Raw genomic sequence first — 26,150 nt, 5'->3', positions numbered from 1 at the left:
ACCCTGAGGCAATCCCATGGTGGTGGGGCTCACAAGGACGAGGTCCTAGTAGGATCCCACCTCCTCCCACAGAACTATACATTCACCCCTAATGCTCATTCACCCCCAAATCCACCCTGTGCCAGGCTGGGCCTCACTTCTGATCTGCCCCAACATGCCTGGCCTCTTCCATCCAACAGGAGCTGGTCACCCTCCGGCAGCAGCGTGGTTCCTGTGCATTGTTGCTTTGTGAAGCTGTTGGTGCTCTGCAGGGTGATGTGGCCAACAGAAACCAATCCCTCAAAAGAATTAATTTCCCTCTGAAGCACTGGACCATTATTACAGCTTAAGCCCCCTCTTTGCTTTGTAACACAGAACTCCTTTACAGATGAAAATAAACAGAATGAAGAAATTAAAAATCTGAAGCGATAGCTTGGCTTCCACCACCCATTTTGCAAAAGGAGTGTAACTAAAGCTGCGAGCTAAGGGGAAAAGGATCACGGCTCAGAATGGAAACCCGTGACACTGATACGCCTGCATTTAAGGAGAAGCACGCTGAGGGTGGGGACGAGGAGGGAGGAGGAAAAGATGAGCAGAGAGCAAGCCACTCATTAACCTGGCTACTCCACACCATTTTCTTGAGGCTCCAGAGCCAAGGGAGAAGATGTGCAGTCTCTCTTCTCTTCTTGAAGACACAGGCTTTGGCTCTCTTGTTTCCAGTAGGTTTTACCATCGGCTCCTAACTGCACTGATCCACTGGCCACCAGCTGCAGGGCAATGGGAAAAGCCCGACACTCGGCTTCTTTAACCCTTTCTGACAGGGTCTCTTCCGTGTCATCTTCCTTCACAGATACCGGCTCCTGGTGGATCACTGCTTTTGGGCTAGATTCCTCCTAAAATGGAGACATTGGGAGTCATTTAGAAAAGGCTGGCAAACAGTCCCAGGAAAGTTATGGACAACATGGATGGGGCAAAAGTGTTACAAGAGATCTCGGCGAGCACGTGCATAGTTGCATGCAGGAGGCTTAAAATACATCTAGAGAGGCTTTCGACCTCCATGAGGGGTACCTGCATCACATTACAGGGTACAGCAGGAAGAGAGATAGGGGCAGTTTGCTGAGAGTAGGAGAAACTGAAAAAAACCCCACCGTAATATGAAGGAAGAAGATAGGTCCTCAAGAAACCACAAATACAATGCGACCCCCACATCCTCTTGTTTTTTACTGGTAACAATCCCAAGATTTCCACATATTCCTGCTACCTTTTCCCATTTCTGCCTTCAGAAAGAAAACAAAAAACCAAATTCCTCAATGTTAGGCAAGAGGACACTTACCAGGACAAAATGCACGGTGCAGCCTGTGACTTTGAAACCACTTTGCAGGGCTTGCTGCTGGGCATTTCCATCCTTGATTGGTGGGAAAAGTGACGGGGAAACATTCAAAATTTTCCCTGAGCATCAATGTGAGAGGAGGAGAAAAGCAAAATAAAATCAATTTGAAGTGAATTTCCTTTAAAAATAAAAGGGAGATGTGATCATTGGTTCAAAAGAGCAGCATTCAGCATGGACCAGGAGTTTAAATGGCCCCAACTGCAGTCAAACATAACAGGGCATGTTCAGATTTAGCTTAAAAAGCAAACATACACATGCTGTCACAATCTCTGAGGAAACGTGAGGAAGCGCTGCTCACACAGGTGACGGTGTGCAGGCTTCGGCAATAGCCAAGCGAGCATTAAGGCCAAGGACCTTGGTTGCTTCTGCAACCGTGAATCACAGGCAGAGCAGTCAGTCCTTCCCCTCCCAGGTGACCAGCCCTCGTGCTGCAGAGGAGGGAAGCGGAGGCCTTCAGACCGCAGCCTCCTGCAGAGCCACTGCACCGATGGAAGTGATTTTCATAAGAAACGCCACCCCTAGAAGAGCACGCCCAAGTGCAATCTGTGTAGTGAGCGAGTAACTTCTGAGTAAAGCCTGAGGAGCTGGCACTTGGCACCCACAGCCAGGAAGAAAGAGGAGTTTGTGTGTCCCCCCCTCCACTGGCCTGGAACGTGTCTAAAGAAAGCTCTGCCCCACAGCAGAGCCGCACTCAGGCGTGCAGAGCGGTGCCACACTGTGCAGCCCTCGGGGCAGCACAGGAGAGAGATGGACCAAGAAATTGGTCTCCCCCCCATTTCCTTCTGCACGACAACTGCAGCGACTAAGCTCAGCACAACTCCCCAGAGCAGCCCCTTGACAAATGACACAGTTATGCTCCCTGTCCCCTACCGTTGGCAGAACCAAACTCCCACCTGCTACACATGCACTTCACCTTTCCAGAAGGAAGACAGACAGACAAACTCCGTCACCCTGATTTTGCCCCTTTGTTAATCACTATGTCAGCACAAGGTGTTTCCTTGCCAATGCACAGTCAGAATCCCAGCACAGTCCTGCTGTCCGGAACGAATGAAAGCATAGGGCAGCCCCACAGATTTTCATGCAAACCTCAGTGTCAGCAAGGCTCTGAGAGATTTAGCCAAAAGACGAAGAACTATGACTGTAATTCTGGTGAGACCAAGCATCTGTATTCTAATTTCTCTTTTACCCTTGTAATTTCTTACCCTTCCATTTTCTGAGAAAAGGACTGGACAAAATTCTCATAAATCCTGAAAGACATATTAGTTCAATTGCAAATTCTTCAAGAACTCGGTCAATCGTGCTGTCGAATTCAGAGCGACTCCCATATAACTTATGATCAATCACCTAAAACATTAAAGCACATCAAAAGCCATATCAAGGAAATAACCTGAATGAGAGCAGCTACTTGGGCAACAAAGAGAAAGCAAATTGGATTCATTCCAGGACACTCAAGGATTTTAAAAGCTGTATTGGTACATTGCTCAGGATATTTGTGATTTTTCTCATTCATATAAACATTCCTGGGAACACCCCGATCGCTAGCTAACACTGGCTGTATCATGCAGGATGCTTGCATGTAGGACATGTAGAAAATGTGCACAAAGAAAAGCAACCTGTAGAAAGAGAAACATGGGGGTAATGTGGTGTAGAGGGAAATAAGGGGGAGTATATCAGAAGATACTGACCTCCAGAATGCCTAGCCAAAGACTAAAGTGAAAATAGTAAATCGCTCGCTGACAGCATCACCACCTGTTAGTCTGCAATGGCTTCCTAAAAATCATGAACTTTCCTAGAAAGAGCAAACTGGCCAGGTATTCTGTGTAAGGGTAGGAGGAGTCAAGGAACTTTTTTATTTCTACTCCACCTCTCAGCCTCAGCTCCCATGGTAAGTGCTGATTCCTGACTCTGTTCATGAGGACATTCAAATAAGGGGCTAACAAAGCTGTCATGCTCCTCCCTATGAAAAGGTGAATTAGTTTCGTCACAATGTAACTTTTTTTTCCTAGAGATGAGTCTTTATATTGCCAGAAAAAAAAAGTAACACGAATCCAAGTCAGCTGTTGAGGAAGCTCACCGAAAACTTTTTCATGCCCCCAACCGTATTTCTTTCCATCCATGCACAGCTGTACAAACATGATAGATGCTCAAAATATCTAATGTTAGAACTTGGAGTTCCTGGTGGACAGCATTTGAAATCTCAATGTGTTGAATGTTTTAAAAACCCATTTTCTACACTTTTACAAATGACATGATAGTAGTCTGTTTCTATATATCCTTTTAATGAAACAAACCACTGAAAGTTTCTGTTACTCAGTGCTGCTCTACTGACCACACGCAAGAGCAAAGACTTGTGTGGTGCTGCTGAAAGTAACTGAGCACATGAGACAAAGGTCTTTCTAAGAAGGGATGAGCCAAGGAGACAACACTCTTACCTGTTACTAATTTCGGTTAAACCTTGAAGCTGTGTGGGCTACAGCTGCAGACCCAAAACATCAAAGCACTTGCAGTTTCGAATCATAGAACCATAGAATCATAGAATCATAGAATGTGTTGGGTTGGAAGGGACCTTTCAAGGTCATCTAGTCCAACCCCCCCTGCAGCGAGCAGGGATAGCTTTACCTAGATCAGGTTGCTCCGAGCTCCATCAAGCCTGACCTTGAACGTTTCCAGGGATGGAACCTCCAGCATTGCTCTGGGCAACCCGTTCCAGTGTCTCACCACACTCATTGTAAAAATGTCTTCCTTATATTCCTTCCTAACTCTGGATTCTTGAACTCACTGAAGAGACAGAAAAGACTCGCAGCCTCCAGCGAGCACCATCCACACAGCTTCCAGCTTTGTCTCTACTGATAACTTTGACAGCTTTCTGCTACATCCACTTATCCATGGTAAAGGTTTTAAACAAAAGCAAAACATGAATGCTTCAGTAGTTGGGAATTGGTGATAAAAAAGAAATTAAAGGGGTGTTTTTACCCTGGTAGGAATTCCAGCCCGAGCTGCATTTCGTAGTTCTTCCACACCAGACTTGTTGGAGATGACGAGTACAACTTGAGCACAGCTGCCTGGCTCTTTTGCATAACTGATGAGCGCAGCAAGGTTTGTGCCTCAAATGAAGAGAGAGGAAACACTCATCACAGAATCACAGGATGTCAGGGGTTGGAAGGGACCTCAAAAGATCATCTAGTCCAGCCCCCCTGCCACAGCAGGATCCCCTATAGTAGGTCACAAAATACAGGTCATGAAATATATGAGCACCTATGTCACTGAGAATTGGCTCTCAGTCCTGTTTATCTAACAAAAATACCATTTTCAACAACTGCGCAAATAGTAGAGGACTAAGGAATTTGTGCACTAATAAGGCTCATTTGTTAAGCAGAACAATACAGCTTCTTGATTTCCAGTCAAAATGCAACCACGGTTTAAGAAGGTTCCACAGACTCTACAGAAAATTAAAAAAAAGGTGGGTGCACTTGTGTTGAGGCTGAATTCAGCCTCTGCTTTGTAAGGACATTTCCCTGTGTGAAGATAAATGAAAGCTCACCTGTTCCAGAGATGAGAACAGCTACTTTAACTTTGTTCCTTCTGGGTTGGTGTTGACTCTCAACAACAGCGTTATTCAGCAGGTGCTGGGGGCTGCTCAGCTGCAGAGCTTCTAGAAGATACTCAACTTCGACGTGAGAACCTCCTCCAAATTATGTGAAGGAAATGTTAAAATACCTTGGATTTTACTTTTCCATCTAAATTTACTTTTTATTATTTATCATAATAGTCATAAGTTTTGATTAACAGAAAGCCTATCAGCGATGAATTTATGTTAGCACTAACTGAACTACAAAAACACGTACCACTTGAACAAAGCAGCTCACACTAGTTGTGCTGATCTCTTCCGTGTCACTCACTTCAGAATTGTTGACAAAGGCCTAGGTATGGCACGGTCTTTTCAAGGATTATCCCCATCTTTTATACCTGTCTTCCTCATTCTCTCATGTTACAAAATGACACTAAAAATCATGTCAAAAGAACTGAGGTTGCATTTTGGCTGCCCAAACTGCTCCCTAAGTGGTTTCCAGAGGGATTCTGCGTCATGTCTTGCTGTATGTCAATCAGTGGACACACCAGAATGAAGACGTACCAACACATGTGACTATACGCAGCGGTGGCCTATCCGCCACCTTCACACGGGATTCGTGTGAGTGGGGAAAGGGTTGGAAAGGAGGTGGGATGATTACTACGATTGTGGCAATATAGAATCAACTAATGTTTGAGTCCCTACGGATAGTCATCAGAGGGATTTATTCATGTCTCAAACAGGTACCTAGGTAAGACGTTACTCAAGTACTGTCACTCTGAAAAAAAGACATTCACTTCTCACTGTATTTAATAATGCAATCTGGATGTGAAGGTGTCAGGTAGGCTCCACCCTTGTGAAACAACAGGAAAAAGATGTGGACTACACAAACTTTGCACTAGGGAGTCTCCTCAGTGCCTACAGAACTAAGGATAACTGGTGCCTCCCGGGAGATGCTCAGCACTTCCCAGAACCATCCTGTACCAACTTAAAAATTAAACAGCCCATCCCTAAGTGGAAACCCCTCTGAAGTGAGACGGACCAATCTGTCACACTTTGAATAAAAACACACTTCGTTTAATTTTAATGAGTGTTTTTCATTTCCCATTAGGACACCTGCTAACCTGTGTGGCAAGGGGCAACAACTTTCCCGATCAGCCAAGCCTCCTCATGTCTCTGTACATCCTTGAGAACATGCTGAGCCAGGTCCTTCTGCACAACCAAGACTGCACCGATCCCACAATTAAATGTCTGAGCCATCTCCTCTGCAGAGAGGTTTCCTTCTTTGTAAAGCCAGCAAAAGATTTCAGGAATCTTCCAGCTGAGAGCATCTGAAAATTATCAAAATCCATATATGGTCAGCACAAATGTTTGCTACCCATCTTTTATTATATACAATGACAGTGGTATGATACAAGAGCTGATAGAGACTCATTCTTGCTCTTCTAAGAATACCATTCAAGGAGGACACTGACCCTACTTCCAGACAGCTTTATAGGTTCTTCTTAGCTAGATATTTCTAGCCATAGCTTAAGCAAGCCAAGTCTTCTCTGGGCTTTCTACTGAGAACATGTAGGAAATGATGGTGAATCAAAATGTATTCATCCCTTATCGGCCAGAAGGAAGAAGCTACAGACGACTCACACCTCTTCTGTAAGAGGTAAAGGAGCCACAAGACAAATAATCTTCTGGCTTTTTGGGACTACTTACGGAGATCCAGGTTTTCTGTTTCGAAGAATCGATAATTAGTAAAAGAGCGTATACTGGATCGTATTGATGGGCAGACTGGAACCGGGCTGAGTGTTCTATACATGGATGGGAACCATGGATGGGCTTTCATGGTGATCCTGCTCACAGCAGCATGGCCCTAGGTTGTCTGTGGAAAGCCTGACGGCGCAGCCTTGCCATCTCAACTTTACTTTAGAAAACTTAATATTCCCTTGGGCTTGTTATCTCGTCTGTGGTACCAGGCACTGGCAAGCAAGCTAGGCACTACTTTAGTAAGCTGGGTCTGCTTCTTTCCTTTCAAGTGCCATTCTAAAGAAATACAAACAGATGTGCAGACACCTTCCTTCCCTGCTTCCCATCTCCACAATATTTTTGGACTCACGTGAATATGGTTTTCTTTAATATTCTGAACTTTTGAATATTTTGCCTAATTTTGCGTTCAAGAGAAAAAGTTCTACCTTACTTAAAGATGTCAAATGCTAACACATCATCGGGAAGCTACCACCTACCATAAAACTGCACTGAATATGTGTGTTGGTGTCTATACACATGTACAGTGGAGTAAACCATGCAAATGAGCTCTCTCCACCAGCTTCACTCTTTGGTCAAAATATTTAGTATGGAGAGGTGTCCTGCAGAATACACAGTATTCTCAAACACCTTTTGTCCTAGAGATGAGCTGCCTTCAAACTCTCCTGAAATGTCTCTTCTCCCATGAGATACTGATGCTCATCACCTGATCCTCACTTGAAACAGGAATGCTTCTCGTAGGCTCTTCGGAAAAACACTGACTTCGGCTCATTCAGTCTCCAGCTATGTAGACACATTAATTTTTTAGTATCTCTGTAACTAAAGCTGAAAAGTCAGATCCATGCTAGATATACATTTTGTCAAACAGAAACAGTCATATTTTCTATTTACCTAAGACAGCACTGACATGTTCTGGCAGAATTCTGGAGATGCCTTCCAGCAACCCATCCTCAGCAATGAAGGCAAAAGCTTTAACATGCCCTGAGCGAAGGACAGGCAGCAAAGATGGACTGTACATCTTTGCTGGGGTCAGCAACGTATCTCCTGCAAACAAAAGCATCAATTCAATACATTTGTTTAAAAGGTCATTAGGTGTTTAGTGGGAATGCTTCTCTGAACGGGTTCCTTTCTGCTCTTTGTGGCAAACAACCTTGGGAAGCAGCAAAAAGTGCTGGCCCACACTTCCAAAACTGTGGACACAAGCCCACATACCTACCCCAAAGACTGATTAACTCTAACGCATCCAGCAGCAAACAGCCCTTGGCAGCATCTAGATATGAAAATGCCTGAACACAATTCCTTTGCTGGTTTGCTTTTGAGAAGAAAGATACTGTACCCAGAGTCTTGTCACCGCAACTGCCAGGCGCTGGGGAGGAGTAGTGTAAGGAGGACATTAGGAGAATCTTCCTCACGACACTAAAGCCACGGCCGTGAATCCCAGAAGAGGCGAGTCCAATGAGCACATCTTCCTCATCAGCTCTCTGCAGCCCCAGAAGCATCTGCCCTCGCTCCACTGCACCAACCACAAAGCCAGCCAGGTCATACTCTCCAGAAGAATACAAGCCAGTCACCTCAGTCATCTCCCTGCCTAAGTGGGGAGAGAAAGCAGTCACCACTAGTTGTAAGTATGTTCTATTGTTAACTTTAAATCTATAATCTATAATAAGCAAGGTATCCAAGATAGATGCAGAAACCTGCAGCCTAAGAAGTGCATTCAGATATATTTTAAAAATCCTTCTTGGTTTCTTACCTCACCTCAAGTTTTCAACAAAAAAAGCCTCATGAAGTTACTGAAAGAAGAAACTTTTTTTTCCATTTCACGCTACTTATCTGGCATCTCCCTGCTATGAATGAGTATCAGAGAGGGAATGAAAACATATTAACACTTGAAGAATGTGAGGCATTGTTTTGCTCTCCTTTGTACAAGGATAAATAAACAAGAATAAGGATCCAAATGCATGAATTGTAAAAATCATCCCTCTGTGCTGACCCACTTTACAGATGAAGCAGATTTTAAGTCCAAACACTCAACTGTTTTCTCCACCAGATAGAAACCAGTTCTAATGCACATACTCCCTCTGCCCACAAAATCTATTTCACTAGTAATCATTTCAACATCAGAATATTCAAATCTCACAGGAGAGGAGTATTCATACCCAGGAAAGCGCATTCTGCACTTCTGCAAGCTTCAGCTATTCCTTCTTTGATTGTATCAGCCACTTCACCATCAAGTTTGCCACAGGCAAAATAACTGAGGAAGAAGAGGGGCTCCGCTCCTTGGGCCAGGATGTCATTGACACACACAGCAACCAGGTCCTGACCTATGGTGTCGTGTCTTTTACATACTTGTGCAATCTGCAAAACATGGTGGGAACCAGCAGTGGTGACAAGAAATACTCAAAACTCAGATAGCAATCATTCAAATAAGCAGCAATCTCCTTTTCTCTGAAAAAAAATCACTACAGAAAATACAAGCAGAAGATTGGACTAGATGATCTTCAGAGGTCCCTTCCAACCCCTAACATTCTGTGATTCTGTGAAGATAACCTGGTACATCATCTAGTCTAAAACAAGAGAAACCAGCTCATTTTCCTGCAAAGAAAAGAAAAATCTGTTTTGTTTTTTGAAACATTAATTCACATTTTAGCTCCAGCAACCCAGAAATTGTCATTCTGGGTTGGTTGCTTGCTTTTTAGAATATTCTGTCAAATCCAGACTAGGAGGTGTCCAAAAGCAATTACAAATTCCCAGGATATTCAACCTATAGAACATCCTGTCAATTTCCAAAAATAAGATCAGGTTGCTCAAAGATCACTCTGTTCTGCTTTACTTTTGTCTATTGATTTCACTGAGCCATGCAGCAAAACTGAAACAATCTATCAGGTAGTTTTCTTCTTCTTCTCCAAGTCCATAGGGAAGGAGATTCGTCACTCCCACCCTCCCCAAGAAGCCTTATGATCTCGTGTGACAGACAACAACATGGGCCTGGCCTGCAGGCTCCCTTGAAAGACAAGTCTTTCACAAAGCAATAGTATTTCCTTCAGGAAGGCTGCTATTTGATTTTTTTTAAAGCTGTGGAGGTGTTTGCATCCTACAAGTAATGAAACCTGATCCAGACATTGTGGTTTCTATAAAGTGGTGACAGTTACACTATTTGATTACAAGTGGAGGTTTCTACCCTGTCAGGGATACCCTGGAGCAGTCCCGCTTACGCCAGATACAGATGCACAGCACCAGCTCACACAGTGCGAATAATCTCTGCCAGCTACCACTTCAGGGTCTGATACAGGACGAAGATTGTATGTGTATGGGTAAATTTTAAGGTAACTACCTTTTACTGACACAGCTCTATCGGTGTATTTACACCTATGCAGAAAAGCTCAGTACAGAAAGATGAGCGAGGGAAAAATGCAGTTAAATACTATCACTGGCTTCAAAATGGTAACAGATCAGCACCTAAACACAGTTTGAGTTTGGGTTACAAGCCTGATTTCTTTTACCAGCTGGTGGATTTAAACGTGCTATGGAAACCAGTCCTTCATTGCATTATAACATCTCTCTCCCACTGGTCTAGTAACAATTCGTACAGCCGTCAGCCAACTTTTTTGGCCAAGGAAAAGTCTTGGGAACAGTCTGTGTCAACACAATTGGGAATGTCTTTCTGCCAAGCAGTTGGAACAAAGACTCACAGGGGCCAGCACCAATCACTTTTGCATGCTCAGAGGTGTCCAGGGATGTAGGACTGCAAAACGCCTTCAAGATTATTATGCTCAGTCTCCTTCAGGTTGCAGGAAGCCACACCGTATCATCCCACTACTAAAGGTATAAACAACAACTTGGAACAATTTAAGTTACTGTGCTTGACCAGGGAAAGGCAGCTCCAAACCTTCACTCCTCTGATGGCTGAACACCACCCTCTGATTTGATATAAAAATATATTCCTGGCTCAACTTACCCAGTGTGTTCTTGTGTAATTAGCATTCTTAATCTATTGGCTTCTCTTCCCCTTTCATGTTTATCTCCTCCATCCTTCTTTTCCCCAGTGCCCTGATAGAGGTAATCATGTTCTCTCTCTGCATACAATTTATTAAGCCAGGTCTGACAGTTATCATTTCAACACTCCCCAGTACTCCTCTGAACTGATCTTTCTCAAAGCATGTAGACCCTCTACTTTATAGCAGAAATTCCGGTTCTTAGTTCCTCAAGTGCTCAGCTAATTTTTTTTTGGTTAATGCCATCCTTAGAGGTGTTCAAAAAAAGTGCAGATGTGACACTTCAGGATATAGTTTAGTGGTCATGGTAATGTTGGGTTGATGGTTGGACTAGAGGATCTTAGAGGTCTTTTCCAACCTTAATGATTCTGATTCTCAATAATATATAGGCAGGTTTTGCTCAAATGATCATCTATAAAGTTTAGCTGACCATCGCAGTGGACTTGAGATGTATTTATAATGCTCAGAAGGTTGCAGATGGTGTAAGTGGCTGTAACATTTAAAACAGTCTTGGGAGATAACATAAGCTTGGCTACAGTCAAGTTGCAAGTTACCTGCAGTTTAGGTCCAAGGCCTTTAGTTTGAGATACCAAGATAGGATCATCATAACCAGATGCTTTCAAGTCAAAGAAACCAGCAAAGCCTCGTACTTCTGAATGATTGCCTGCCAAGTACAAACAGGTCAAGGATCCTTTTTAAGGGAAATAAAAAGACCCAAAACACTCACCAAAGCAAGTGCTGCAAATTACGATTTCTTGGAGAAGACAGCACTGTGTTGACTGACAGAACCACAGCTCTATGAAGCATGGACCCCAAAGCCACACATTTCATAGTGTTGTAAATAGATCTTAATTATTCTGTATTTGCAACCTATGGATTGTGTATAGCAAAAGTTAAACATTTCACCAAACTTAACAGCTGTTCATTTTTCTTTATGTTGGTACTTTTTTCTAAGGGGAAAACATCAACAAGAAATTTTCCTCAGTAGATGACTGTTAAGAATAAAGGACATAGTCTGAAGAGCAAATCACAAGTTCACGATTGTTAGCCATGCCCCATAACTGTTTGGATGTTGTACTCATATATACAGCTGGTAGAATTACTTCTGTCTGGTGATGTACAAAACTATTCCATTAATCCAGGCATTATTCTGCTCACTAGACTAACCTTAAAAAAGTGCAAACACCTCTATGGTAAGCCAACTGTTTTTTAATTAAGCATAAGAGAAAAATGAGTTATCTTTCTTCATGGTGACCCGAGTCCAGCTTCCCAAGTTCTATTTCAATGCTAAGAATGCACTGCTCTCCTCCTGGAGAAAAAGAAGGTCTGTTCTGTTCAATATACCGAGGAAACCAAAAGATTCTTCCCAGCCTTACCTGATCTGGTACCACTTGCAACTGATGTTTCCAGTTGATGAAATAAAACATCACTGGTTACAGCTTCCACATGTCTCTCTTTGTATATTAGACCCCTGCAGAGAGTAAAGGACATGCTAGCAGCAGTAGTGACACCTCCTGCACAGACCATCACTCGCCACACAAACGGGAACAACAGATAGAAAACTTTGGACTAGCATCTATTTCTGCTAGTGCCTTTGCTTACATACAGAGACTGTTTGAGAAGCCGTATACCCCGATGGCCAATGTCCTTCCTGTAAGTGGCACCCTTGAAATGTATGGCCGCCACACCCCTGTTGGCTTCTCCCAGGGCCTTCATCAGGTCCTCCTTAACAGCAGTAACAGAGAGGACTCTACCACCACTTGTCACCACTCTGCCATCCTTCAGCGTTGTGCCAGCATGGAACACCTGCAGTCCCGACTCTTTGGCTTGCAGCAGCCCTACAAAAGCAAAAGGAATTCTCTGACTATTTTAAATCACATCCTATGGTGGCAAAGCAGTGAAGATCAAAGCAGCTTCAGTCAAAGAACAACAATAAAGCTTTCAACCTCACCCTTCTTCTGAGAAACAGCATTACCAGCAAAGGGTTTCCTGCTCCACTGGCCCTAAGACTCCCTTTTCTGAGATGTCCAGTAAGGACTCAGACCACGTAGGAACAGAAATAAGGGATCCAGGAGCCATAACAGGACATACACCTACTCTGTGCCATGGCAAAGCTGCGCTGCATTTCTCAGTTGTAAATAATTTACGCGGGGCTTTCCTGTATGAAACCACAATTCATACTGGTTTACTGCCTGGATTCTCCCTTGTCTCTGACATTAGATCACTAATGCTAATGCTACCTCAGCACCTCCCTCGCTATTCTGTTGTGTGCCCACGCCACACAATTCCCTGCCATGCCTGGAATCAATGCTCTACCAACACTTGTAGATGACTATCCAATAACTAAAACAAACTACTATTTTTTTCTTTTCATCTGTCTCCATGTATTTTCCTGTTAGAGAAAAGCAAAACTTTCACATGGTTTTTTGGATTTGTATTTTGAGGAGAGGATAAGGGAAGAGGAGGAACTGCTGCCATCGCCTGGAAAAAGTTTTCCCCTTGCTATCAGCTAGAGAGGTCTTATAAACAAATAGAAAGGACTTTTATACTTGCTGAAGGTACAGTGTGTTACATGCCACAGCACTGCCCTGACAAGGTCAAAGCTGAGCTCTAGCTGGCCTTGCTGCAACGAAAACCTAACTTCTTCTCGTCATGTTTTAAGGAACACTCCAGAATAAAATGCTTGTTAATTCATTAAAATGTGGAAATCACTGTGAAAAATAGGAGAAAAAATTATAAGACCCACACAACTCCAGAGGTTGGAGTATACTAATAAAAGCATATATTGAATTTCATTGGTTTGCTTGTCTTTTTTTTGGTGATTAATGAGTAGGGGGCATCACACTGTCCCGCTCCTAAAAGTATTAATATCAAATAATATCAGATTAATATAAAAAAAGTTAAGTTCCTGAGTCTGACTACTAAAAAGTAGCTCACTAGCAGAAGGATTTATTCAGTAATATGGTTTGGGTTTTTACAGTTACAGAAATGCAGAGTCACCCAGAATATCACTGACAAAACAAAATAAATACAGTGAGGGAACTGGAAGAGAGGGTGGGTGAGAGGAACACGACAGCAGAAATCTTGACAAGGGAAAAAGCAATATAAGATGACCTTCTCCCTGGATGATACAGCGTAACTGGAGTTCTGACAAAAATAAGATGGCCTTGATACAAGATCAGTTGTCCCGGTTGCTTTACACAAGGCACAGCGCTGGACTGCCAAGGCAGTCCAACAGCACCCTCTGTTTAAATTTAAGATTTAAAAAGTTGTAATGAGATATTAAGCCACAAGAGGTTTAACACAGAAAATGAATATTTATCTAAAGGCCACATGCCCATATTTCCAAAACCCCTTCAAGCCCTATGAATAAGTGGTCTTGTATCACATAGCAATGTCCCTGGCTGGCTGGCACACGGGAAGGAACCACGGTCATGGTGGAGGCGTGTACTGCTTCTAACTTAAAGGCCACAAATCCTCAAGTCTCACCCCTATCACCTGGCCAGGTGTTAGCTAAGATAATGTGACCTCCTGGCAAGGGAATAAAGCTAGGAAAATGCAGCTGTGTGCTGACAACATTGTGCTCCACGTTTCCAGCAGTTTGTGGAAGTAACTCCACGTGAACGCAGCACAGTTGTTCCAGGAGGACATAATTCCCCATCCCCTTCTCATCTCAGAAACCAGCTATAGACGGAGCTTTATCTAATGATGTAAATTTAAATGTTTAGCCCCTCTGCCACTTTGGACAGGCATACACTCTAGTGAAAAGATGTTAACGAACAGCTTGCCCTTTCACAAGGACACGGAGTGATGGGTGAAGGCAGACTCTGATAGGGTGTGAGGGCTGGGATGAAGGAAAGCTCTACAGATCTCTTGGAGAAGAGGTAAATCCAAACACACTGAAATACTGCTCTGAAATTGAAGTGAACAACCTGCTGTGGTTACCTGTTACTTCCATGCCTCTGTCATAGTCTCCTGGGTATCCTGGACTTGCCATGACCACACACACAGCTGTACTATTTTCTGACCAGGCTGGCATGAAGCTGCAGAGTTTCCCATCAATTGTTGCTTGAATCACTTCATAAAAATCATTTTTAAGCAGTGGAAGAATTACCTGCAGAAAATTTTCATAGAGATAGAAACTCATTTTTGTTTCGTTTGTTGAAATTCAACTTAGGGAAAATTCAGTTAACAGTGTAATATCTCTACCTGCCAAACTGAAAATACCACATTTCCCTATACCAGTAGATTGGTGAAATACAGGTGAGCGTTAATTTGCAGCGTATTTTGCAACAGTCGTAAATTTACAAACATGATATAAGATTATGTAGAAGGAACATTAATTTAGGCCCCTCTCATTCTGCTTCTATCCAGAAAAACAAAAACCAAGGAACAACTCCCTAACTTGAAGTTTTTAACTAACAATTCACAGAAGCTGAGGTAAAAGAATGAAGCATATTTAAGTTTCCAGTATCTTTCACTCACCTGGCACTGAGGGTCACCAAACTGGCATTTAAAGTTTAAAATTTTCACACCATCTTTGGTAAGCATTAAACCTGTTTGTAGTACACCTGAACAGAAAGAACACAGCCAAGTAAGTTAATTTAAACATTTATTTTTCAAGAACTCTTTTAAACGCCTCATAGTGTTTTGGAATGTGGGATGCAGTTCTGCAAATTGTTAAGGAGTTAGGAAAAAGGATTCTGATTCCGTGATAACCAACAAAGTGACAAGCAGCAACCTGAGGAACATCGCATCGTATTTTAGACTGAATACAACAGAAAGTAACCTTTCTGCATCAACAGGTTGAGTTCTGTCTTCTGCTATAGCTCCCTAAACACAGGCATTCAGAGATCAGAAGGAACAGATGAGATGAAAACACCAGTTTCCATAAAACCCCTTTTGTTATGCAGACCTTGCGATTTTCTTACCATTAAATGCACTATTGTTATGCATAAATAACGATGTCTAACTCCGTATTTCAGGCAAAAATACCAAACCAAATTTCATTACTGCTACTAACAAATGAAAATGTATTGAAGTTGGTATCGGTATTCTCTCCCCTGAGAGTAACAAGTGTTAAATTTTAAATCCCACAAAAGCATCAGGTCCTCCAGCACCATCATGAAAATGCTGAGCACTCACTACATTCTTACTGCAGGTTTGGGCATTGTAAAAAGTTACCAAATAGCAGAGAATATATCCCAGACTGGAATCCGACTCTTTACATGTATGTGATCCTCAGCATCAAGAGTAGCCACGGGCATTAAGTGACAGCTGTGAGCATCACCTTCCTTTTTCAAAACAGCCTTAAGACAAAGATCTTAAGAAAACTTATGTTGCTGTACATAGGAGTGAACAGTGCAACTATAAAAGTGATAAAGAGTCTGGTTGCAACGGTTTTAATTAAAAAAATCTAATAAGAGTGTAGTATGTTTTATGGAGAAAAGACTAAAGTTCTCTCCAAAGGAAGAGCTATAAATCAAAACCAGTGAGACTTAATAATGCATGAAAAAATAACTACTTTTTAAAATATTATTTGTAATTCAAAAATCAATTTCTAACAATTAAACTAACCTTGACATGACTTTACCTTCTTTTTCAATTGCTTACTTACCTACATATGCTGTTCCTTCTTGTCTCATACTATCAACAACATGTTGCAGGATAGCATCATTGATCTTCTCTAGAAGAACTTCTGGAACCTGACAACATCAAGCTGATTGAGACAGTGATGACATTTGCTGAACTAGCTCATAGGACCTGGAGGGACTGGGGTAAGTAAATGCCTCAGCTATATCTTCTGCTCTCAAATCCCCAACCAGTGCACTCCTTCCATCAGGGTGCTGCTGTCTGAAGGACAGCAACACTCCGTCTCTTAAGATTCTTTGTTGGGTTCTTTCTTTTAAAGACCAATTTTAAGGAGGTCTGAGACACTGGGAACCTGAGCTGTACATAGCAAGACTGTTTCTGTACTTATAGAAAAACACACTAATAATGAACTTGAGCTGCATATTTAGGACAATTCACAGGGCTTTAACAATCAACAAGAAGAAACTCAAGGTTACTTTCCAGACATAGAGACTCTAGGCATGAGGGGAACTTTGCAGGTGATTCAAGTGATGCCAACAGGAGCATAGAATCACCAAGTTTAGGAATAATGGAAAAGGTAAAAGAGAGACCATTCCTCAGAACACTGGCTCATTAAATCCTGAGGAATGACTACTAAATTTTGAGCCCTGTATTGCACTTATGCAAACAAAGAACCAATCCATTCCAGAAGAAATCTGGTCTATGTGACAGAAACAAGATAGGTCCCTAAAGGAGATATATTAACCACAAATGAGATCAACATTATTGCAGGTTACAGAGGAGGACTGATATACCTGAGGAACTGGGCAATAGGCTCCCATCCCTCTGGTGTTTGGACCTTGGTCACCATCCAATAATCGTTTGTGGGCCTGGGCTGGGGGCATTGAGGCAACGGTGACACCATCCGTGAAGCACAAGCACTGTTGAGAGATGCACAAAACACAGACACACTGATGATGCTCCGTCGTCCCAAGGGAAGTTAACAACTGCCGATCACAGGCTGAGGTGCAGTTCTGCCAGGAAAAGTCAGGAACCAAAGACAGAAAGCAACAGAATCCCCTTACTCTCTTGCAAGCCCACCGACCTGAAGGATTCATTGAGCTTCCTTTCATGTTTTTAAATAATCAAGAGAAATGGTGGCCCTCATAAAAACTCCTTTCTGATAAATTAGATCTCAACCTACCAGTCACATGGACATATGCTAACCTTAAGGCCTGTGAATAATCTTGGCAGAATTATTCATATGTTTTAAGTTAAACCTGTATGTTTGCAGATCTGGGGCCTGAATGAGCGTGAGGTATTCTCAGTGCAGAACAGGCCTTGCACAAATAACTCATTTTCAGTTTTTATGTGGCCTACACTACGCATAATTAAGTTTTATGCTGCCACTGACTAGTAATGCATGGTAAAGCAAGTGCTAAAAAAGGCACTAAACGTTAGCACAAAACAAATGATGTAACAAGAATTACCAAGACAAAGTCCACACAAATATGTTTTAAGTCACCTTAGGAAAAAAAGGATCATTTTCCACCTAAAAAGATCACCATAATTGCACTTTTATGGCTAACATAGACAAAAATTCTACTGACAACACACATTGGTTATTATGACATCAAGTTGCTCAGACTGCATGTTTATTCATATAAGTGTGAATAAAACAAAAAAATTTTTTGAAACAAGAAGCTTGTGTGTTTTTGGATAGAGTATAGCAATAATGCCAAATAATAAAAGCACATAATCACACCATCGATCACATACAGAAAGTTCTTCCCCTTGAAGAAGTTCTTCTATAACAATCATTTCTCCAAACATCCTGTCCTGTACAAAAAATAAAAATCTCCAGTTAGCAAACATGACACCTACTGGCTAAATCATCCCTTTATTTTCTTTTAACAGGAAAAACAATGTATATGTATATGAAAAGTATTTGCTTACTTGAGAGCAAAGTTAATAAAATCTCATTTGAAGATAAAGAAGAGACATTGAAATGCACCTTATGAGACCCCAGGAATCAAAGAAAAAAAAAAAAGTTGGAGGGGCAGGGCAGGGGGACTCAGTGCTGGAACAAGTTCAGTCAGAGACTCTACAAAGCCCTGTTCACTGCCCACTGCCTGGGGCAAACAGGAGGAATTTGAAGCTGATACTCAGAGACATTTCTTTGTCAAACGGGCAAGTTTCTTCTGAGAACACTTGCTTCCTGCGTCCAAAGTTACAAACTCAAAGCTACAGAACATCAAGAATTGGATTCCCACTGATTGATTAAAGATTTATGCACCTGCATAATCTCTTGGACAGCTCTGCACGCTTCCTCTTTGCTGGATGCAATAGTCACTTCTTTTCTAGCAGCGGGGCCCTTCGCCCGTACAACCCATGCAGGAAAGTCTGTGCTTTAAATGAAAGCAGAAGTCAGATTCAGGCATCCCCACTGCATCCAGTGAAATTGTTATTAGTTTTAAGACGAATGCCTCCCATATTCTTCCTTTTTTTTCTTAGCTGTTGAAGAATAACACATCAGAAAAACATATTCCCTGCTAGGTCATCCTGGCATGGAGGTGAATAGACTCTTATAGCCCTCAGCACAGGACCTGTGAACCAGAAATCCATGAATTCTGTTGCTAGTTCTGACATCAACTCAATATACATCTCTGGACAACTCACTGAACTTGAACACTTTGCAATTTCTTCCTCTTTTCCCTGAGCTGTGTCACTATTCTATTCCTTTCATAGGTTTGGAAAGATGAACTCATTGATGACTTACAGTTTTATAACACCAGATTACAATCCGTAATATGAAATTCTGTTCAGGGCTGTAAGGTTAAGGCTGAGTTTGGTCTTGCATGTGAATGACATATTAGAATGAATGTATTAACACTCTCTTCCCAGAATTGCTCCATTTACCCTTAAACACAGGCTAAATGTATAAGGGGGAAAAAAAAGACATAATCTTAATATATTTTAACCACACTTTATACATTCACCTTTCTCTGGCTTGTGGACAGTCAAATAAAATGTTACTCTTGAAGAGTTGTTTCTACACACTACTAGCTTGTTTCCTGAAACAACATCTCATTCCTCCTTGCCACGTTATGATTTATATTAGGATAAATCTCAACCCTAGATTCGTACAAGCAGCCAAAGCAGGCTCACACAGAGCTCCCTTTCTCCACTTGTCAGTGTGCTGACCTGAGGCACAGTTTTCCTATTTGAGTTTTACTCATGCTTACAGACATACAAGTTGTTGGCCTGTTTCTCCACTTCGCAGTAATACAGACTAAATGCTGTTATCGTGCAAAGTCAGTGAAAAGGTTGTTTTCATTAAAAGGAAAAAGTTCCACTATATTATACTAAGTGTAACATGAAACAGTAAAGACATGAAGTCCCTGAAACCGGCATGCAGCCACAGAGCAGTGTAGCTGAACACAGCAGCTGCTGTGAGACTGGACCAAAATAGCCACAGCGGTAAGTTACTCTCCAAAAAGGATCCCCAATGACTTCAGAGGCATCACCGCTCAAAGCAATTGCAGAGATATGCAGTTACGTTTCTCTCTTCATGTAACAGAGATGCTATCTGGCCTTGAAGAAATGAGTGTACCCTCTTCAAGCTGTGCATATTTGACCAAATCACTCCACCGACAGCATTTAATTGGTATCTGTCTGTGTAGAAACTATTCTTACCCTTACAGAAAGATTTATTGAAATATTTTTCTCTGTCACAATTTTTTTTGCTTTCAAATTGCTAACTAGCATCCTGAGGAAGCTAATCAAAGGGAAGAAGAGATGTGATCTGTGAACAGAAAAATCAATCTCTTCAAATTCCCTGCACCTTCACCATCTGCCTCTAACCAGAAAACTAATTCATTCAGTAGCTACTTCAGAAGAACAAGACCTTAAAATTAGCAAGTTCTATTTAACTGTCTTGGGTAAAGGCCAAATGCATAACTTGACAGAGGAGTTTCCAGTTTCAAAACACCTACCTGATAATAAACCTGCAAGCTTCCTGGGGGTTGGTGAAGGCTTTCCATCTTGCTGTTGGGATCCCATGTCGATTCAGAAAGGCTTTGGCAAAACTGATATTGGATGCCAGCTGGGCTGCTTTTGCAGATGGTCCAAAACACCTCACTCCTGCTGCTCTCAAGTCATCAACAATCCCTAATTATCAAAAACGGGTGGTAAAGAAACCCCAAAACGAAAAACCAAAACCCAAGTTATCTCTTTGGAAACATCAAGTCATTTTGACAAAAAGAAAACCATGTAACCATTCTGGCACTCTGTTAAGTTTCTCCTTGTCTCAGACAGCTAACTCATCCTTAAAATAAAGTTCTGCATATCCAGTGACCTGTCTCATGATTTAGTTCTAAAAGGTCTTTTGCTCTTTATGTTGCTAAGCAGAGTCAGAGTTACCACCCCATGACTGCTGTGAGGACTGTCTGGTACTTCTGTTCACTATTTAAGACATGGAGATCTTACCATACAACATCCTAATAAATAAATACACATGATGGTTTGGGCCCTGTTGCATGCAGCAGCAATATTAGGACTATTGCAAGGAAACTCTTTATATAAAGGAAAGCAGAGCAGAAGACCTAAGATTAGTTGTAACCGTTACTGATTAATCCTGCCTAATATCACTTGCTGATTTCTAACATGCAAAAAGCAGCATATAGATATAAAGCCAAGTGCTTTAAGTTACCACAATTTAGGTTTGCACAATAATCTGACTTTTCTTGCTCTTGAATTTAATTAAGTCAGTGTGTGTCCTAGCAGCTGAAAGAGGTAATTTTAAAGCAGAACTCAAGGTGCTGATTTTTACTGTTGAGTTAATTTATTTCAGCCTTACCAGCTGCCAAAAGAGCTTCTTCTCCAACTAATACAAGTCCAATGTTATGGTCTTTGCAGAACTGGGTGACAATAGTGTGATTGCTCACTAATACAGCTGAAATGAAAAAAAAAAATTAAGTTACCATCGTAAAGCCTAAATAAAAGATGAGAGATGAGAATGTCATTGCATGATTAAAAAAGTATGATTAAAAGTATGATTAAAAAGCATGATAAAAAAGTATTATTAAAATAATGAAACAGCCCATGAAGGGCAAAGTAAATCAAATAATATAACAGAGTTCAGAAGGAACAGTGAACATTGCCAATTTGCACTATTATTTTTAATACACATCTGCTAACTTATTAAATGTATTTAATTTGCTATATGTAATCAATACAAACTTTTAAAAGCTGCTTATCATAACAAAGTGAAAACTTTAAAGCGTAGAACTGTAAATTCATAAGGAACCTAAAATTCAACATCTGAGTAAAGATTTACTCAATGCCAATGCACAATGTAGCTAAATTTAGCTGAGCCACCTGGGCAGATACCAGAGAATTTCTATCCAGAAGTTAATAAATTTGAGCGTTCTGTTCCTCTGTCAACTTTTGATGAAATTGGTCAGTGAATTCAAGCATAAGTGTGGGAGGAAACAGACAGAGTGTAGGAATACACAGTCTCATATAAGCCTCACTATCTTAATAAGCTAGGCTAAAAATAGATACAGTATAATGTTTTACTAGGCAGTTCTAAAATTCAGAAACAAAACATACAGAAAAAGTAAGTATGTGCCTTAAATAACTTGTGGTAACAGTAAAAAAAAAAAAAGTAACTGTAATAACCTACCAACTCAACACAAATGTGGTCAGTTTGTTTCAGTTCCAACACCTGTATTGCTGATTGCTTGGCAAAGTATTTTATTTTTTCCCCTTTTTACCTGAATTGGAAATTTTTCCATTGTCCGCTGTTCCTGCATTTCCTGGAGCAACAAACACATGTTTTACATGTGGGGACTGGGCCAACTTCCAGGCCAGCGCATGCTCTCTCCCTCCACTGCCAATCACAAGCACTCGATCAGCCATTAACCTGTGCAAAGCCAGAATGATCATACATTGCACTATCTATTTCAGGAATCCATGTAAAAATAAGCAAAGACATATAAATTATATCTCTCACTTGTAACTGGTAAGAAATATCAATCCAGTTTGTATTAGAAAGGTATCTGTAAGACTTCTGAACAAAGTAACTGTACCAGTCAAGTCACTGAATGGATGCATCATTTGCATTTTATTTAAACACTGACAACAGTTAAATCACTGAGAATTTCTTCCACTTGTTTCAGCACAGTCAAGATTCTCTCTCTTAAGTATCCAGGCTGAAATAATCTTGTCATGACTAGGCCTCGTCAAGTCCTTTGCACAACTACACAGGACAGTACCAAAAGTGTCACAGAAATGCTCTAGGTAACTTACTAGATAAATATATTTCAAACTCAACATTGTGGTCAGACTAGGGACTTTTATGGGTGTGAACATCCTCAGCAATAAACAACACTGACAGTTTTCAGAACAGATTTTATACTTTAACCATTGCTAAGAGGGCAACTTCAGCAGAACAGCATGATCAATAGGAGAACAACTGTTAATTTCACTAGCACACTGACATTTAAAACAGTTCCTCAATAATATTTCTAGTCAAATTAGTTTCAATTTATTTCAGAAATATTAGCATACTCAACATAGGTCACATCTGCAAACTTAATTTTTTCATACGTGGTGAATGTGGACAAATGTCAGAAAGAAAAAAACAACCTAGAACATGACCTTTAAGGAATATGCTAATGACATAAACCAGTCCCTACCCAGGAAATGGATAATAAATTAAAGATACCATAAAACAGCAGCTTTGCAAGCAACATGTCAGCAGTCTTTTCCAAAGAAATCATAACCATTGCTTTGAGTTCATCACATCACTTCCAAAGGCAAACAGAAGCTAAATGGTGACACTGAGGTATAATATCTCAGAAAGATGTTCACAGAACTGCAGTAAAACAATAATCATGTTCAAAGTTCCTGAGACAGTATTAAGATGTTTTAGCCTATTATCAACAAAATAAAATTTACCTATAAATATTTCATAATTATTAAACTGTCCAAGTACAATGCAAGAACTTTGTAGCCTGCTCCTGGGGACTACAGACCATTCTGGACAATCCAGGAGACTAATGCTAAGGTATTGTGCTCTGGGCATATAAACACAGAGCGTATGCTTAATGCTTTATTAGTTGCCGGACTGATTTCCTTGCAAAAGACTTTTCTAAGCCTATACACTGCGTAACTATGCAATATGTCAGACTCTGTCTTTCCTTTTGTCACTGCTTGACAAATAATTCTGGGGTCACTTGGAAGTTGCTGTGAACTCAAAAGCAAAGGGTTACACTCTCTAACAAAACCATCAACATGCTCTTTACAAAGCTTCATTAGGCACTACAGTACAAGTGTTATTAATAAAAAGCAAAGTGTTTTTAAAAGCAAAATTATTTTTTCCCTTAAATATAATTTTACAATTCACTCAAGCTTTCTAAGACAAAACAAATTAAAGTTCCTGACCAAAACCAACCTCCTACCCTGTGGAAAAAAATGCACATTTCCATTCCACATCATAGTGGGAATACTAAAGATGTATTTTGCAAAGCTGAAGAAAAGAAAGCACGTAAGACAGTTGGTCCTAGAGGAGAGGCATCAGACCTTACCACGTCAGACCTTGTTGTTTGTCCACAAAAAAATGCTGCAGAGTCCTCCAGTTTCTTCAGATCCAAATAATTTCTGATCTCCTAAAGCCAATGAGAAGAGTGAGAGGGCGAAAGAAGCTGACAGACCTGCATGCTACCCTGTCCCTTTTTATCCTCCTATCTAACAGGAGGATCCCTTTGATGTCACCCGCCCTTCAAAAGAGACCTCCCCTCAGACTTCAGCAGCATGGACCACTCTCTTCTCTTTACATTTTTCCTTACATAACACCAAAACCAACTCCTCCTCATCAGTCAGTCCTACAACGTTAATAGTATTCAACCCTTGGGGGAAAAAAAAAGGAAGGTACAATATGGTCCCAAAAAAGCTGAGATCATTGCTCAGTTCCCATGTTAAGAGCAATTTTATATCCTCTGATAAGTAAAGCATCTCAAAGACAACTTGTAAAAATGAAACATAGCTTTTATGATCTACAGCTAAATAGAAACAGTCCAGTTAAACCCTTCACATGTAATTCTCACAGACCTATTATTTGTAACGGAACACAACATTAGATGTATATTTAAAGGTTATTTTAATATCTAGCACATGCTGGAATTGTGCCCCCCTTAATTACTACTCTTTTTACGTTTCGAGGAAATTTAATACAAGCAGTGCTAAAGATACAATGTAGATAATAAGTGTTATTTTACTCCCCACTCTTTCCTACACCATCCTCTTCAACAGTCTAACCCTTCCATGACAGTATCTAAAATCCTTTGGTTAACATTTGGCAAGCCTGCAGTGCTACCACTCCTTAAAGAAAACAAAATTAACTTATCCCAACGTAGCACTAAGCAGTATGCCTATGTCTTAAAGTCAGGCAATGAGAAATAAAAAATTACATTAATAAAAACACAAACCATTTGTTTCACACAACTAAAAAAAATTTAAAGGAAATCTGCAAAGTGTGTTTAAAACTTGTATGAAATTAGTGTCCTGTGTACTGCTGGACAGATGCCATACTAGAACCTCCCAGTTTAAGGAGACACATCTTAAGCATCGCTTACCAAACACCTGTAGACTCGCCTTCGTTAGATTTGCAGACTCACAGTTCTACATTTTTAACCTGTGACTGAACAGCAAACCACCACAAGGAAAGAAGAATCCCATTTCTTGTAAGGCAATAAAATTTCTTTCTCTTCTCCACCATATTATGACATTTTTTCTTCTAGTCAGGAGACCATGTCAATTTAAGTCAGGAACAGAACTCATGCAGCCCTAAAACATCTCACTGCTACATAACTGGCCAGAAGAAGGTAATTTAAACTTGCATTCATACTAGCACATCAATTTGTATTCCAATATTCAATAAAATTGTTTTCTTAGGTGATGAAGTGAATATGCAGCAGAGAAAGACAATACACATTGTAACTTCCAATATTAAAATCTGTTACAGAACGTGAATCTGAACTACAAATAATGCAGGAAACCATCACCTAATGAACAGAATAGCAAGTCTCTCTGAAACACTATATTTTAGTAGTTTATTCACCAAGACAGCATAGTGACAAAACTATCACAAGATGAGCAGTCAAACTGTAATACTGGAAGCTGTAAAATGAAGCAGATTGTGCTGTGCAGTTGTTGCTTTCTTTCAGAGATATACCCCATCAAATACCATTAATAAAACACACAAGAACACAAGAGGGGGTTTTGTTTGTTTAATAAATGCTGGTGTTCAGGAAGGAAAGAAATTGTTGGTTGGACAAGGCTCTGAGCAACCCGATCCACTTAAAGCTGTCCCTGCTCACTGCAGGCGAGTTGGACCAGATGACTTTAATGGTCCCTTCCAACTCAATGCATTCTATGATTTGCCTTCCATCTGCCAGGTCTTTACTTCACGGATCTGGGCCTTCCTTTCCAGGCTGAGGACGAGAACTGTTGTCTTGGGGTTTCTCTAGCTGAAGTTGCCATTCCTTAACAGCCAGCTCATGACATGCACAAAGGCCATAGGAGCAGCGATCAGTTGTTGCCTGCCCTGCTGCAAGGCAGCAGAGGCCAGGATCTCTAGGTCACTACAGGTTCAGCACAGCCTTTCAAGTGAGCCCAACAAATGCCAGCTTGCCCTGCTGCCCTCAGACACTCACAGCACCTTGAGGACTGTGTTCTAGACAACGATGAGAACATTGCAGAAGATCAAGCTTGTCAGGGTTGGCACTACAGGGAAAGCTGTTTCACAGGCCTGTTAAGAGGTAGGGGCACTCAGAATCACAGAATCCAAGAATGGTTTGCGTTCGAAGGGGCCTTAATGATCACCCAG

At 41.1% G+C, this 26,150-nt stretch overlaps 1 protein-coding gene across 1 annotated transcript; it reads right to left on the bottom strand.

Annotated features, from left to right (window-relative positions):
- Positions 1 to 599: 599 nt before the first annotated feature.
- On the bottom strand, positions 600 to 22,180 carry LOC104279688 (trifunctional purine biosynthetic protein adenosine-3-like). Its single transcript, XM_009877064.1, has 21 exons — positions 22,036 to 22,180; positions 21,117 to 21,212; positions 20,254 to 20,428; positions 18,555 to 18,666; positions 18,038 to 18,097; positions 17,074 to 17,199; positions 16,305 to 16,392; positions 15,173 to 15,258; positions 14,633 to 14,801; positions 12,294 to 12,525; positions 12,064 to 12,158; positions 11,242 to 11,351; positions 8,852 to 9,050; positions 8,032 to 8,283; positions 7,587 to 7,739; positions 6,062 to 6,268; positions 4,911 to 5,054; positions 4,343 to 4,473; positions 2,572 to 2,713; positions 1,313 to 1,428; positions 600 to 872 (listed from the first exon to the last, which is right to left on the bottom strand). The coding sequence occupies exons 1-21, from the start codon at positions 22,178 to 22,180 to the stop codon at positions 600 to 602; spliced, it is 3,111 nt and encodes a 1,036-aa protein (XP_009875366.1).
- Positions 22,181 to 26,150: the final 3,970 nt, after the last annotated feature.

The sequence above is a fragment of the Apaloderma vittatum genome, unplaced genomic scaffold (genome assembly GCF_000703405.1).
Source record: "Apaloderma vittatum isolate BGI_N311 unplaced genomic scaffold, ASM70340v1 scaffold1069, whole genome shotgun sequence".
Lineage (NCBI taxonomy): Eukaryota > Metazoa > Chordata > Aves > Trogoniformes > Trogonidae > Apaloderma > Apaloderma vittatum.
The sequence above is the reverse complement of the archived record's forward strand: the minus strand, read 5'-3'. Positions and strand labels throughout refer to the sequence as shown.